Genomic DNA, 16,237 nt, shown 5'->3' with positions numbered 1-16,237 from the left:
CCTATACCTGCATTAGTGCCAGCTTCCTTCAGCGGGTGACCTTTTCTCTAGAAGGACAGCTGTCTTGACTTTTTGCAGGAGCTTTGGGATGAACCTGGTGGCTTTAGACCTCAGGATGGATGGAAAGAAGGGCCACAAGGAGAGGAGAAAGTTATGTTTCCTCAAAAGAGAAGAAATTCATTCTACTTTCCTTAGATGAACACACCCCACAAGAAGAGGGTCAGAGAGAACTGTGCTCCATTCTCCTGCTCAACCTAAGACCAGAGGAAAAGCCAGGAGGCTGTGTCTGATGACAGACCTCAATAACTTCACACCTTGCATAGTGATTATGCTTCGTAGTTCATAAGGCACCCTCCCACATCCACACTGCACTCTAGGGTGGGGGCAAGAGGCTCAGAAAAATACATGGTGAGCTCTGATTTGAATCTCACCTTTTACTTCCTGACCAGGCCTCTTTGCATTATGCTTTCTGCCTGTCCAGTAAATGCTTTAATCTCTATTAAAAATTTTTTATTTTAATGTTTATTTATGAGAGAGAGGGAGACACAGAATCCGAAGCAGGTTCCAGGCTCTGAGCTGTCAGCACAGAGCCTGACATGGGGCTTAAACTCACAGATCGCGAGATCATGACCTGAGCTAAAATTGGACACTTAATCGACTGAGCCACCCAGGCTCCCCAGTGCTTTAATCTCTTTCAAGTACTTCCATGTACATCAGCTTCCTCACAACTCAATGGGGACACAAGGAAGGTATCCCTACTTTACAAATAGAACAACTGGGGCACCTGGGTGGCTCAGTCAGTTGAGCGTCCGACTCTTGATTTTGGCTCAGGTCATGATCTCACGGTTCAGGAGTTCAAGTCCCATGTTGGGCTCTGTGCTGAGGGTGTTTGAGATTCTAAGTAAATAAATAAACTTAAAAACAGAACAAAACAAAAATCAAAAAGAACAACTAACATACTCAAATAATTAAGGTACTTGATGTGGTTTCTCAGCCAGGGTTCTCAACCCCTAGACTGTAGTTCTATACCAGATTTAGGTAATGCAAAGTCAGGGACACATAAAATCCTAAACACAAACCCATGATCCTCACAGGGGAGCAGCGGAATAATGTCCTTCCTAACCTACGTGGTTATTTTCATTCATCAGCATTCCCACAGAAAGGGCAAAAAGTCTTCCTTCCCCACCTTCCAGGACAGGTTTGAAGCAAACCTGCTGCTGTTCGCTGCTGCTTGAGATCGGTGGTCCTACAAAAACATCCATCTTTGGGAGTAAAAGCACTCGACTTATACCTATATCCAGCCTGGGGGCAGGTCAGTCAGTGACAATGAGGCCAATATTCTGAGAGTCTCCTAACAATATTAACTACCCAGGGACTAGAGAGGTATCAGCCTTAGCTACTGCAATATGTAGTTCAGTGAAGATACACAGACTTTGTCTCCCTGCGCCTCCCCCCGACCCCACTCCACCCCACCGCAGCCTCCTCCAAAGGGAGGGAAGGGTAGAGAGAGGTGAGGCATGTTAGATTTCCTGAGATCACATTAAAGAATTCAGATAGCAAGAGGAGAGCTTTCTACAACTGAAATAGAAGGTGGTAGCAAATACTGGAGTGCTTCAGAACCAAGAGTTTTTCATTTCTTGGTTAACTGCCTCAGTCACCTTGATTGTTTAACCTGTGGAGACTGGTCTGATCTGAAAAACAAGTGAAAAGCCTCTTGATGGAAAGCAGTTTCAGAACTGCAAGGAACCTGGCATATGCAACATACATAGCCTCCCAGAGGTCTACCCCAACACTCTCAGATCTAAATCCCCTCTTGGACTACAGCTCAGCAGGGCTGGGTGGGATTACCCTTCACCTGAAACCTAGCTGGTGTTCCCATCCACTACACAAAACCTTCTCCCATCCATTGGAGAAAAGTGCTGCTGTCTCTGCTGCATTCACTTCTTTTCAAGGTCCCTGAGAGGAACGGGTCCAAGTCAAAACTTGGAGGAACCTTGTGGTCATCTCCAGAGCTTTTGCTCACCTTCCATGATGGAGATGTGAACAGCTCTTCTCCGGGTCCTAGGGACACTGCTCAGCCTTGGGCCATGGGTTATGGAGGGACAGCTGCGGCTGGGAACCATCCCTGCTCTGAGGTTAAATGAAAAGAGAACTGTGTTAATTCAGTGCACACAACAGATGGGATCAGGACTCAGAGTTGAGGAGTAGCTACTAGAATTGCCTGGCTCTGTTAAGTTTGTTTATTTAAAAAAATCTTAAAACTTTTTTTTTTTTTGTCTTTAGTCCCTGGATCCCCATCAGAGACACTGCTTCAAACTCATCCACCTCCTCATATCCCAGACCCACCTGAACCTTGCTTTAGTGCAGCAGTGGTGCCTCTCGTCTCTGGGCAGGATTGTCAGGGAGTAGAGCCCCAGGACTCCTGAAAATGTGCCTGAAAACCCATATGGCAGCCTCCTCTGACTGCTGACAGAGACTGCTGCTCCAAGGGGTGCTGTGTGAAGGCAGTAATAATGCTCCCATTCCCAGAGGTCAAGCTGGTTGATGAACCCTAGCTGTCCTGGCTAATATTCTTTGTGGATCTTATTAGGTTTAGGAGATATGCATGATGTACAGTTATACCTGAAGCAAGGATCTCAAAACTATTTTAGACCTAGTGAGACAGGACTGTGGGGTGATCCCTGGCTTTCTGTAATTGGTTGATTCCAGAAACAAGGCAATCTTGCATTTAGGACATGCCCTCCGTGGTCTATGGCCACTTTTAGGATTTGGGAGGACACAGAGAAGCATCCAGGAAGGTGGTACTGGGTACTGTGCCCTCCCTCGTTCTTCATCAAGGCTCAGGGATACCAGGATTAGACTGTTCCCCATGCTTTTAATGTTTATTTTTGAGAGAGAGACAGAGCAGGGCAGGGGCAGAAGAGAGGGAGACACAAAATCTGAAGCAAGTTCCATGCTCTGAGCTGTCAGCACAGAACCCGATGCGAAGCTCAAACTCACGAACTGAGATCGTGACCTGAGCCAAAGTCGGACACTTAACCGACTGAGCCACGCAGGTGCCTAGACTGTTCCCCATGCTTTTAGCTGAGATGGAGAACTTTCCTATCGTGTTCTCCTTTCCCTTTTGTGAGCCATTGTGCCCAGAGTGGTCATAGTACTGGAACTGCTGCCTTTTTGGAGATTCTGAGATCTGAACTGCAACTCGTTTTGGGGGGAAGTCCCTGGCAGCCTACCTGTGTATTTCTGGTGGCTCCCGTTTGATCTTTGCACTCGACTCCATTACTTCCTTTGCAACTCGGCCACTATAAATAGTATAATAAAACAAACAGAAAGGGATTAGACGGTGTTCCAGCACTGGGCTCCTGTCTAAGATTTCAGATACTTTGGATGACTGGGCAATGGCCATTTTGGCCTAGTCCTTCCCAGTGTTTAGGTCACTGAAAAAAGCTGGCTTGCTAGGTTAAGTTCTTACATGTCCTGATAGCTTAGCTTAGAGAACTATCTCTGGAGTCTTTGGTATCTTCCATTTTCATTTAGAAATGATTGCTCATTGTCCAGCATGTTCCAGAAATATTGCAAAAAAAAAAAAAAATCTTTAGACAGACATGAAAAGAATCACTGGTACAGTTCTTATTTCACTGCTGTTGTGAGGGCAGAAGAAGATATATATTTTAAGCCCTGCAGACAAACTGTGGCAGGGAAGGAAAGAAATAGTCAAAGGGTTAGGAGACAAGGAGAATTGGATAGAAACCTCAGGCTTTTTTGGAGGTTCCCAGTTCCTTTGTTCTCAAGGATAAGGACCACTGAGCCACTGTTCTCCAGAGAGGGGTCTAAAAATAGGTCCATAACAGTTACTTACTGTCACTATTTACCTGTATCGAAACCGGCTCCCTTTAAAGAATAAATTGCTGCTGGACACTGTGCGGACTTGGCTTGACTTCTCCAGCCTGCAGCAAGGCAAAGTCCAGTGTGACAGATGGCCTGCAACTGCTTCATGGGCTAAGGCAGCGCATTCCCAGCTCCTTCCAAAGGCTACTTGAGGAAACTCTTCAGGAAAAGGACCTTCACAGACTGGCTTGTCTCTGACTCTCCTTTAGGACCTGAGGGTTTGCTCACAGCCTCAGTGCTGGGGACAGTCATGTTGAAACCCATTTTCATGTCAGGAGAGCGAGGGCTCCCCAAGAGTGCTTCATGGGGTTGGCCAGGGAGACTGAGAATAATGTTAGGGGTGATGGCCTGGGGGAATAATAGAATGCTGCCTGTCAAATCCCAGGACACTTGTTAGCAGTATGACCTTGGGCAAATTTCTTTTTCTTCCTTAGTTTTAGTTGTTTTATCTACAGAATGACGGAGCTGGGACTACTTGACCTCAGGAGTCCCTTCCAGTCCTAGTATTTGATGATTCCATGTCTGGGTAATTGTGGGCAGAGGAGAGAGGAGGGGCTGCCCTCCCTATTCCATTTCCCTCTTGGAGAGTCCTAAAGTAGGTTATCATAGTAAAGACTCTAAGAAGTCCTGAAATGGACAAACTAGCTTAACTTTAATACAAGTTCCATCTTTTATTTGAACTTGGAATCATCCCTCTTCTCCCAGAATACCTATTAATATCACTTTCAAGGCTGTGGACAGCTGGTGTGGAGACTCTGGAAGACCATGGGCACTGTAAAATATTCTCTTAGGTGACTTCTTTGATCCCAGATGGCCCTCTCACCCTTAGATAAAGGAAGCTGAGCAGAGCTGCCCAGAGTGAGGCCTCCCAACCCAACTGACTCAGCTTACAACATGCCCTGAGGTGCCTGTAGTGCTGATCTAGCCAGGAACTGATCTGGGTCTGAAGCCTCTGTCGTGAGCAGGCAGTCAGTATGTAGGGAGTTGTCCCCAAAATCCATGAATAGCAGTTCCTGGGAGACCATGTGCACCTGTCTCAGCTCTGTGAGGCTGTAAGCCTACTTGCCCTCCTGCCTGAACATGTCCTTGAGTCTGACCCGGCTTCTTTCAAAGCACTAGGCCAAAGGCAGTGCCAGGGATTTGTGTGTAAAACGTGCTCAGAGTGATGCCAAAGTGGCTGCTGCTAAGACTTGGCATAATTGGGGATCTGACCCAGGCTAGAGGCTTTTAACACTTACTAGAGAACATCAAGTAATCAGTAGAAATGTGAAAAACAGCCTCAGTTTCCAGTGTGGGTCTTGGTAGGGCTAGTTAGGTGTGGGGATTTGTTAACAGAACGACTCAAACTGAGTTTGGTCACAGGTTCAGAAGCACAGTTCTGTTCCCATGACACAAACAGAAAAACAAAGGTCTCCAAAAATGGTACTGACATGTTTTCTTGGCTTCTCTCAGACAGCCATGGGCTGAACAGGAGGGAAATTTGACCATGTGGCAGCCTTTTCTGAGTGTCCTCTTCTTTAAATGAAAGAAGCCGACTCAGATTATAATTCAGGCTGCCCATTCAGTTCATCCCTGATTCTGGTATCAAATGCATAGAAACTATTAAGCAATTCAGAAAGCCTGACCAAGAAACAGCCTCTGGAGCTGTGGCCCTAGATGAGGGAGGCCCAGTTCTGCCAGCCCACACCCCGTAGCAGCCAGCAGGCAGCAATGCCTTTCCCTGGGGAGGAGGATGGTGCCCCTCTAGCTCAGAGCAGTTCTTCAGGGTCCTGGAGGTTACTGGAGGGAGAACTATGGCTTGTCAGAGGCAGAATATACCACAAACTTTGTCTTATGTTTTCCTGATTAAGATCTAGCTTATTAAATCATAAATCATTGCATTCTATTTTAAAAACAAGACCAGGGGTTTTAGTGAAACAATTATCTGCCATCACCCCAGTTTCTCAATGGGCTATTTATTTGTTCCCTAATGCCTTTATAACCACTTTCTTAATCAAAGAAAACAGCACAGAAACCTCATATACTTTACAAATCCTGTGATAATCAAAATTCTTGCTTTTGCCCCAAAGCTGACTTTTCACTAACAGACAAGTCCTTGCCCTTCTTCCAGCTACCCCACTCAGGCTCCTGGGCACTTGTTCTGTCACTGGCACTACCTCTGGCAGTGGCACACTGGGAAGGTCCGGCATCAACCGCAGCTCAGCACTAGGGCACCCACTGGGGAGCAAGCCCCAGAGTTTCCCCAAGGCTTAGGGAATTGCCCTGGGCTGCACCTGCTGCTCCTTCATGAAGTGTTGTACTCTGGGCCTTCTATGGCTCTGAATGGCTCTGCAGGGCCAACCTGATTCAAGTCAGGTACCTGTGAGCTATTTTTGGCCTAAGCTTTGCCCTGAAAAGACCCCTCACTGCTTTGCCACTGGGAGCTGTGCAAGGACATCACAAGGTAGATCCCTCGGGTATCTCTGCTGAAACACATTCCTTGACCTCAGCTCTATCCATCCTGGGAGTACAGACATCCAGAAAGGGGTCTGTTTTATTAAGGAGTGCCAGCCTTGTCATCTTATGTCTCCTTTCTCAGTGTTTCTCAAATTTTCCTGCCCATCATTCCTCTAAAAAGTAGCTTTTATGACTCTGGCTCTGATAAAGATAGTCCCCATCACATGTGTCCACTCACTTGTAGAAGGCTTGGTTCTCGATTCCACATTTCCAAAGGTGCTTGCATGCTTCTGGAGTTGGAGCAAAATATGTGAGAATAATTTTCTTTTCCTACAAAAAAATCCCACATAGAAACAGCTGAGCGCAGGTGGAGAAGCGAAGGATGAAGTAGGCCAGGACCCTGACCCCTGGGCTGTCTGAGGGCTCCCCAGGACTTCAGGAAGAGGTTTCAGATAGAGGAAGGGACTTCCTGGCAGCTGGCCAGTTGGACGAGAAGGCCTGCAGGACCCGCTGGGGCAGAGCTCAGTTCAATGACTAAGTTCACACTGGGCAGGTCCAATCACAATAAGCCTCAGCTGCCACAGACTCAAAACCGAGAGCCCTCCACAGAGAAAGTGCTCCTGTTGTCTGCATTTTCTACTTCCTTTTAAAAAGTTGTTATCTTGGAATGCTCCTATAGAAGCAAAAGAATCTTTCACTGTCTGCATTTCTCGGAGGTATGGAACCTCCGGGTGTCACTAGCATCCCTGAGGAAGTCCTGGGCTCCAGGGCCTGGCCATTTCTCCATCCCTCACCTCCAGATCTCTGCTTCTCATTCAGGTGGCTTAGTTCTAACCTGGATATGCCACTTTGGTTGAGCCCTGGCCATCAGAAACCACCCAGTGCCCCAGCCCTCCCTGAAGAGAAAGAAGCCAGCACTCACCTCTTTCTGACTTACGTATAAATAGAAAGTCTTTCCTTCAAATTTCAGCTTGGTCACCTCATTCCTACAAGCACAAAGAGAACACCTGTCACCTTGTCTTGGGCTGCTTGCTCACAGCTAAGTCTCGTAGATGCACAGCCCACCCTGACTGGAAGGGGCTCCAGGCACAGACACAGTTTTAGCCAAAATTAGAACTGAAACAAGACAGCAGCGCAGTGGCTTTAGAGAACAGTTGCTGAAACAGTTCAATCCACAGTTTTCTGGTCAATCACACCATAATAATAGGGTGATAGGAGGATTTCGGGCTCATCAACAGTGGCTGTAAAAGGGAAATGTTTGTATGGGAAGTAAGTCTAGGTTGAGAGGTCCCGGGCCATTTCAGGATTTGGTTCATAATGCAGGTGCATTATCTGGATGGGACTGTCAAATGTAAGATGCCACAGGTAGCTGATGAGGCCAAAGTTCAAGATACAGCAAATAATGAAAAACAATGCAACCAGGTTCTGAGGGAGTTGAGTCTTTCAGGTGACTGTGCCACTGGATGGAAAATGCAGTTTAATGCAAACAAATGTCAAACGATCTCAGGGAGGGGGGCAGGGCAACATACCAAAGAGAGAGAACAGATTACATGGAACAGTCATGCAGCGTACTGACCAGGAAAGGGGCTTAGGGGTTTTTGTAGAAAAATCCTTGAAGCCACCAGCCCAGTGAATGGCTGCAGTAAAAGAGGCAAACAGGATACTGGGGTACGTCACCCGCGGGACAGACACAAATCAGAAGAAGTGACATGGTTACTGTACATGGCACAGCTTAGACCTCACCTTCACATACTGCTCTCAGCCTTGGTTACATTTACAAAAAGGAAAAATGACAGGGGTCTTAGGCGGATGTCCCTGAGAGCCAGAGAACTAGGCCTTAGGATCGATCACTCCTTACTTCTCTTCCATTTGCCTGACATAGCTGCCCTTTGGAGCCTGAAGGCCCTCCCATCTCACTGGGGGTGGAGTCCTTATTTTTGTACCCAACTGGGACCCCCAAGAAGGTTTTGATCAGGCCTATCTGTCTCCACTTCATTTCTTCCTCTTTGTAATTTCTAGGGAGAATTCCTCAATATCTTAGGAAGTAGCAGAAAGGTAGTGAGAACCACATACCCAATTTACTACTGGCCAAAACTGAGGGGACAGAGGAAGGTCACTTGTTTCCTGGAAATCATGGGTGAGTAAGTATGAGAGCTCACAACTCTGACTACCAGTTCTGAGCTAATACAAGCACATGGTATACCTTCCTTGTTTGATTTCCCTCCCAATCAATCAGTCACCCTCATACACATACAGAATACAATAAATATCAATTGATTAGTATGGAAAGGAACACACCGATCATCTAGGCTTCAACAAACAAGATAGGAAAGTGGGAGAGTTTCTATTGGAAGTGAAGTTGGGTTTTACATCTATTATTTTAAAATTGAGACACAATGAAAAGCAGACTTCCTGAAGAAGTGTGATATGAGAGAAGCCACAGAATGAAAAGTTTGTGGGAGAATCAGGTGAACATCAGGGCTTCTGGATGGGGAAGGATACTTTAGGGACTCCAGGTCCCTGAACAGGTGTGTCCTACTTGTTTCTAGCTACACATGCCTCCTACCAGGGACCTCATGAGACAGGCGGCCTGGTCAGAGTGTGGGCCAGGATCTGGGCCATCTAAGGAACATCAGACAACCCAGCTAGCAAACAGAAGGCCTAGCAAACAGATGCGTTGGGGTGTACCCTTTTACTCAGTGCAGCAAACTGCCTTGTGAAGTGGCTGTTTTCCAGGGGGAATGGGACCTGGGTGGTCATGTCTGGCAGTGGGGGGTGGGGGGCAGTTTCACTAGCACTCTGGTTGATGATCAAATTACTATTGTGCACAAGAGCAATGGGGTTGGAAAGGTGGTGTTTGTCCACAAGCTTGGTGGGGGAGCTCAAGAGGACACAAGAAGATAGACACCTTGCAGCAAACCCCAGTAGAGAGCTCGCCAGGAAGCAGCTTTGTCCTCAGATTCCCCATCAGCTCTTCTGGAGAAGGCAAAGGACTGAAGACCGGAGCAAGCTTCCCCAGCCGAGCTCTGTTGGGTAAGGTAAGCCATTTGTTCAAGCCCATGGGAGGAGTTGGCCAGCTTAGACTCGGCAGTCTAAGGCCGAAAAGGTACAGAAATCACAGGGGCTTAGTACAACATACAGCATGTTCTGATGAGGCTGAAAGATGTTTGCATGGTCCAGAAAAGGGGCCTCCAGGAGAGCCAAATATCCATCAACAAGCCAGTCTGTGCTGCATCGGCTCCCAGATCCATTTAGAATAGACCCTGAACTCACAGGGTGGAGAGGAAGCAGTTCAGAGTAGCTTCAGCTGAGGTAGTGGCTCTTAGCTGCTAGAAATGGGAGTGGAGGAAGGGAGAGGGGAGCAAGGGTGGGGATGTGACTCCTGGAGGCTGAAGACACCTACAGCCTAAAGAGGGACAGAAGGGAGATAGAGCAGCATCCATGCTTGTGCAGGCAGTGCCCAAAGTGGGGCTTGGCCCACGGAGGGTGCAGGATAACTTCTATCTGCCCCAGGGGTGAGGCCCTCCTTCTTTAGGCCAGTGGGTAAGGAAGTAAGCACCCATGCGGATGCAATGGCCCTCAGTGGGGGACAGTCCCAAGGACTTTGCTTCCCTAACATTGGCTGCAGCCCCAGGTCTTTCATCTTACCTAGAAATCACCCTCCACACTCTTTGTCTCTCTGGAGAGACTGTTGGCTCTCAGGAACACCCCTTTGGAAGAACAGGATCCCTAGGCAGAGACCACTACCTCGATCAGTTATCATTATGGACGCAAGGCTTTGGAGAGGGCTCAGAACCATAACTGCCCAATCACAGACAAAGGACGTGGGAACCATAGCCCTCCCCAGTTGGTGACGTATAAAAAGCCCATTTTGGAAATGAAGACACTCACCATTTAATGAAGTGGACCCTCTTGTTTCCTTGCAGAACGACAAACCCAAAAGGAGTGAAGGCCAGAAATGCAGCATTTCCTGACACATCCTGCAACACAGAAAGACCTCTCATCAGGATGACATAGGCATGTAGGTGAAAGGGCGAGAAACGCAGTTGTTCGTCAGTGATACAGGGGTAATGTTTGGGAGTAGGTCACAGAGGGAGGAGCACACTTGGATATGACAGGCAAGCTACTCACCTTCCCTAAGCCTCAGTGCCCTTAAATGTAAGTTGTAACTAATCTTAGAAGGCTGCTGTGAATATCCAAAGAGAATGGCAAGCCCTCACACATTGTAAAATGGTGCAGTCACTTCGGAAAGTAGTCAACTTCTTCAAATTGTTAAAAAGAGTTGTTATACGGCCCAGCAGTTCCACTCCTAGGTACCCAAGAAAACTGAAGACACACATTCACACAGAAACCTGGATGTAAATGCTCATGGTAGGATTATTCATAACAGCCAAAAAGTGGAAACAATCTAAATGTCCATCAACTGATAAATGAGTGAAAATGTGGTGTATACATATAGTGGGATATTACTCAGCAGCAAGAGGGACGCAGTACTGATACCTGCTATAATGTGGATGAACCTTGAAAACATCGGGCTAGGTGAAAGAAGCCAGGCACAAAAGATCACATGTTGTAGGATTCCATGTGTATGAAATGTACAGAATAGGTACATCCACAGGGACAAAAGATTACTGGTTGCCAGGGCTGTGGGGAAGGGGAGATACATAGGGAGCGACAGCTAATAGATACAGGTTTCTTTTTTGGGGAGATGAAAATGTTTTAAAGTTCGTGGTGGTAATTGCATAACTCTGTTACTAAAACTAAAACTACTGCATTACACACTTTAAAAGGATGAGTTTTACCATATGTGAGTTATATCTCAAAAAAGCTGTTGAGAGACAGAGAGAGAATGAATGGCGGTTATTATTACAATGGCCCTACACACTGGGCTCCCTCACAAAGTTTAGCTAAAGAAAAGATATGAAGCAAGCAGCTATGGGGAATAGTCACGGTCAATCCTGTGGTGCCTGAACCATCAAAGAGGCCTCCTGACCACTGGTCACTATCAGTTTGTACTGGTTACTCTCAGTTTGTAAATACCAGGCTTGAGGTTCTGCCGAGCCAAGAGGGGAGAAGCTGTACGTCATGGCTGTCTCACATAGGAAATGAGCGCCATGAGGGCCAGGCTGGCATGGGGCACAGAAAGCAGGTTGATGGATTGTGCTCTGAGGAACTTTCTTTGCGATAGGGACCTGAGGGGAGAAACTGCTCTGTCAGCATGTGAATGTGCTCAAGTGGCCAGAAAATTATGCCAGGATGTTGGTCAAACGTGCATGTAGGACATTTGTCTGAGCCATAGCTCATATGGTGCAATAGGGTCAGGCACCTAGTATGAGGCATCCAAGTGGGGGCTATGGCTGTCAGGCTTTCCTAGTTTTTCCCACTTTCAAGTTTTGGCTTCTTGGCATACATACTCAGTCTGATCAGGTCTAAGAATAAAAAGCAGGCCTGGGCAGGGCCCCATGAGCCTTGACCCAAAGAAGAAATGCAGTTTTGTCTTAAAACTCTTTAGAGTCAGGTTCCGGGTATGAACATCTGGGCCCAGGGAATAAATTAAGTATATGTTTTGCAAACATTTCCACTTAATGTATTGTTAGTATTGTCCTTTCCTCAGGGTCTATTGTGACCCCAACACTTGGCTGCAAGCACAATGTCCTTCAACCCAGGGGCAACAGCAAAAAGCTGTTTAAAAATAACCTGAATGGAGATACTGTGAAGCCACAGGGCTGGTTTTCCTCCTGCCTGTCATCAGTCCTTAGTGGTGGTTATTAATACCTGAGTGCCAGCACTGCACAACAACATGGTCCCTGGCCAGGGCACCCATGCTAACCCAGCAGGTTTGCCTATGTTGGATACATCTGCCCACTGTGCAGTCAGGACCCAACGAAGTCCAGGAAAAAAGACAGAGACTTGAGAGGGTGGAAGCCTTGCCTTATTCATAATCACAGTACAGGCTCCAGGAAATATTTATCAGATGAATGTGTAAGACAAGGAGGTGGGCCAGAGGGGCTGGGGGTAGGGGAGTACACATGTGAGCAAAAACAGGAGAGGAAGGCACAGGTGCACTGGAGGTAGGTAGGGCAATTTACAGTGTCTTACAGTGTCTAGGAAAGGCCTAGAAAGAATGGGTGGAAGGATGGAAAGAAAGGGTCAGGTCAGCAGAGGATTGTGGGTGGCTAGAAATACTGGGTAAGGAATAGGGAGGGGAAAGGCCTCCACCTGCTTCTTGCACTCCTGACCCACGCGGGTAACAGGGCAGAGGAGCACCTGTGCCGTGACCATAGCGTCATGGGTCCTGTGTCAGGCCACGCAGACCCAGGCTCTGGCTCGGCCCCTCACTGCCTGTCCCTTCATTTCTCCATGTTTCACATTCCTCGTTGTAAAATTAGGGTTGAGAACACTATCTATGTCTTAGGTTGTGCTTAGTAGGCACTCAGTACATGCTAGGGGTCATGTTGTTAATACGAGTTTGTTGCACTTAATACAAAATCTTTTTTTTTTTTTTTATGTAGTATTTTACTATTTTTCCTGACACTGATGGATTTAATTTTTGCTAGTTAGGAAATGAGGGTGTGGGAAGTTGAGGTAGAAAGAGAGAAGTCACTCAATGTTGGGGGCCCATGGAGAAGGGGGATTTGGGTGATCCATTTGGGATTTGGGGTAAAAGTGAAGCGGGCAGAAGAGGAAGGAGACAAGCTGTGACAGATTCCTGAGGGTCGTCCCAGTGACAGGCCTCTCTGGCCATAGCGCAGAGGGTCCTTCCACAAGCTGGGAAGAACTGACCAGGCTGTCTGTTGGCACTGTCCATCTGCACCGTCCAGACACCTCAGGGCTGGCCTCTGGGTGAAGGCAGGTGTTGGAGTTAAAGGGGGAAAAGCCTCTCCTGACCAGACTGACTGATTCAGAACAGGGAGCAAACTGAGAATAAACCCCAGTCAGATGCCACATCATTCCGGTAAGTAATAATAGCACCTTGAGCAATCCCAATCCAGTCTCTCACATGGAGAGATCAGTTTTGCGAACTGCTTCCAATGCAATGTTGTGGATGAGGGCTGCTGCAAAGCTGGGCACCTGTGTGTCTACAGGGGCCAGGGCAGCTGGAAGGTTTGCTTCTTATCTGTGGCATGTGAGGAGCAGGACCTGGAATTACAGAGAAAAGCCTCACATCTGTACCAGCACAAAAACACAAACAGGCAGCCATGTAGACACCTTCTCCAGAGCCTTCCCAGTTTCTTCCACTAACATGTTATTCTCATGGGATTTGTGTGCAAAGGACAAGTTATATGACAAAAGAGAAGGAAATGAGGACGAGAAGAGATGTGACACAGAAAGTGGTAACCTGTTCCTCAGATCTTCCGTGTTATCAAGTTGGAGGCTATCTTTCCTCTTTGTTCCCTTCCCATCCCAACGAGATCAGGACCCACAGGACTGAACATTAATGGATCCGAAAGGTGGAATAAAAACTTGCGTCTTGACAGCCACACGGCAGATATTGCCAGCCCCATTGTACACCAGATAATGGTCTAAAGTATTTGGTTCACTTCTACAGTTGTGAGGTACGAAATTCATTTTCAGTTTTTCATCCTTGTAGAAAGAGCTTCATTCTTGGCTTAGGAATTTAGCCTAGCTTCTTATTTACTCTGTGATGGCCTAAATAACTTATTGCCAAGACATGGCCAACAGTGGTTTTTCTTGGAGGGGCTGGATTTGCACAGAGTCCTTTCACATGTTCAAGTAGAAACCACCATGAAACTCGACATGCATCAGTTCGATGTCGTCAAAGGCTCACCCTAAGATGATAGCTCTGCCCAGAAAAGGATTTTTGGAAATCACAGCAACTGACTGGTTCTGGGAAGCAGGGACATCTGGCCACCTTTGCCCAGTCCCCATGGGTTCCACCTCGGGATACAACGAAGCAGCCTTCTGTCTACTGCTGCCCTGGAGGACATCCTGGGTATGCCAGAGTCAGAACCAGGGCATTCTTTCGAGATCATCCAATCCCCTCTCTGGAGTATGACTTAAACTAATTCGATATGGGTAGATGAAACCTCTATTTTAAAAACCTCAGGGAAGAAGATTCCACATGGTCTTCCACACACTTACACCCACCCCTGAAAGCTTATAGCTAGGAACCTCACGTTACATCAGTCATGAAAATCACCCAGTTTTAGTATACTTAAACATGGTCCCAAGAAACTACATAGAATGGAAATTAGGAGGCAGCCCTTTAAGAGCCTTGGCATCACCCCATGAAATATCAGAAATGGAAATCTTGGCATATACTTGCCATGTAAGTGGCTTTAGTCAAGTTCTTCATCTCAGCAGTAAGCCCACCATTCTCTGTACAGTGCAACCAAGAGGGGCCCACTGGGGGATGAGGGTTAGTCATCACCAATCCTTCTTTCGTCTGTTTCTCTGAGGTCAGAGGCAACTTGTCAAGATGGGGAAGGGAGTTTATTTAGAGAGGAGCCTAGGTGGCTGATTATGAAATTAATGATCCTATTTAAGGTCAGAGGAATGAAGCTGTAATTTTATTTGTATGGTTGCTCTAACCTAGATCCTGCTGAAATCAATTTTCTCCTGGTCTGTACAGGACAGACATAAAGTCACTTGGTGAACTTACGTTAAATTTGTCTACGGTGATTTCAGTAGTGTCGTAGGTCCTCTACCAGAGTTGGTAGTGAGTCCTGCTTTGTTCCTAAATAAATGCCATCTACCCAGAAGGAAGACCAGGAATGGTAACTGAAAAAGCACAGCACTGAGGTGTTCAGACAGCCCTGGGTTCGAGTCTGAGTACTGCCCTTACCAGTAACTCTGGACATGTTAGTTGGTCCCTCAGAGTCTCAGTGTTCTTATCTTGAGGACAAGAACATCTTGGCAGTATCGTTATGAAATGAGATCGTATATGTAAGTGCCTGGCATCTGCAGGCTCTCAGTAGATGGCACCTTCATGACTCATGATAAGGCTGGGTACAGGCTGGGTGTCTGTGATGGGTCTGGCTACTATATAAACCTCAAGAGGGTAAGAAGCCACAGTCTGGGCCTACAGGAGATCCAGGGCAAACAACCAGTCCCAGGGGCTCCAGGAAGGAACAAGATGGTAGCTCCTGAGGTTGGAGAGGTATCAGAGCTGGAACAAATGCAGCACTGGGCTGCCAGGGGTTTGCTCCAGTCTCCCGCTCTAGGCTGCAGGCTTGGTCTTCTGGGGGCTCCTGTCAGGAGGAGATGGGGTCTGAGGGGAGATGCAGAGAGCTCAGGACAGCGTGTGCAAGTTCAGAGCCTGGGTATTACTGTAAGCCAGCCCGCTGCTGGAGCCCTCTGCCTGTCCCACCCAGAGTCGCTAGGATCTTGTCTTCCCGGTCCCAGGGCCAGACAAGGACACTTTGGGCAGAAAGAAACCATCAGTGTGGACAGGAAGAACAGCAGCTTCTTAATCAGTCCAGGAGAATAGAGCCCAGCTGAAGCCTTGTTCTACTCTCATTTAATTATCAAAACGATTCCTCTTCTTCTGTCCTCCCTAGGGCTGTGTGCCCCAGATTCCCTGGGCCCAGTAATTGCCTCTCTGTTAATAGAAATCATCGGTATTTATTACACTGAGTGCTCCAGCTTATTTCAGCTCTCCTTGTAGCAACATTAAGGGGAGTGCCTAGTAGCATATCACCAAAGTAACCCTACTTAATGACAAGAGTAAAGGCTCCTGAACCGTCCTTGCTCAGCAGGCCTAAGGAAAGCATGAGCTGCAGTTCAGTAGAGACAAGCTGAGGGACCCTGTGTGGGGTCTGCAGCAGGGTCCTGGCTCTGGGTGAGCAAGAAGTATAGGGCCTGGAAACCAGGGATTGGAAGCCCAGTGCAATGATCGTGCCCACCATCTCCCCAGGGGGAGTCTCCTGGGGGCTTCTGTTCCTCCTAGATA

At 47.3% G+C, this 16,237-nt stretch overlaps 1 protein-coding gene across 9 annotated transcripts in view; it reads right to left on the bottom strand.

Moving 5' to 3' along the window:
• FRMD5 (FERM domain containing 5) overlaps positions 1-16,237 on the bottom strand; it is a 316,870-nt gene that overhangs the window by 9,111 nt on the left and 291,522 nt on the right. For 8 of the 9 annotated variants that reach the window (XM_045059422.1, XM_045059418.1, XM_023255435.2 and 5 more), the window contains 6 exons: positions 10,216-10,304; positions 7,247-7,310; positions 6,563-6,654; positions 3,873-3,947; positions 3,234-3,302; positions 2,024-2,130 (listed from right to left, as the gene is read on the bottom strand). In XM_045059422.1, the coding sequence (XP_044915357.1) occupies positions 2,024-2,130; positions 3,234-3,302; positions 3,873-3,947; positions 6,563-6,654; positions 7,247-7,310; positions 10,216-10,304 (496 nt within the window). The remainder of the gene's footprint in view (positions 1-2,023; positions 2,131-3,233; positions 3,303-3,872; positions 3,948-6,562; positions 6,655-7,246; positions 7,311-10,215; positions 10,305-16,237) is intronic. The other variant, XM_045059416.1, reaches the window with a different exon arrangement.

This window comes from Felis catus, chromosome B3 (genome assembly GCF_018350175.1).
Source record: "Felis catus isolate Fca126 chromosome B3, F.catus_Fca126_mat1.0, whole genome shotgun sequence".
Lineage (NCBI taxonomy): Eukaryota > Metazoa > Chordata > Mammalia > Carnivora > Felidae > Felis > Felis catus.
The sequence above is the reverse complement of the archived record's forward strand: the minus strand, read 5'-3'. Positions and strand labels throughout refer to the sequence as shown.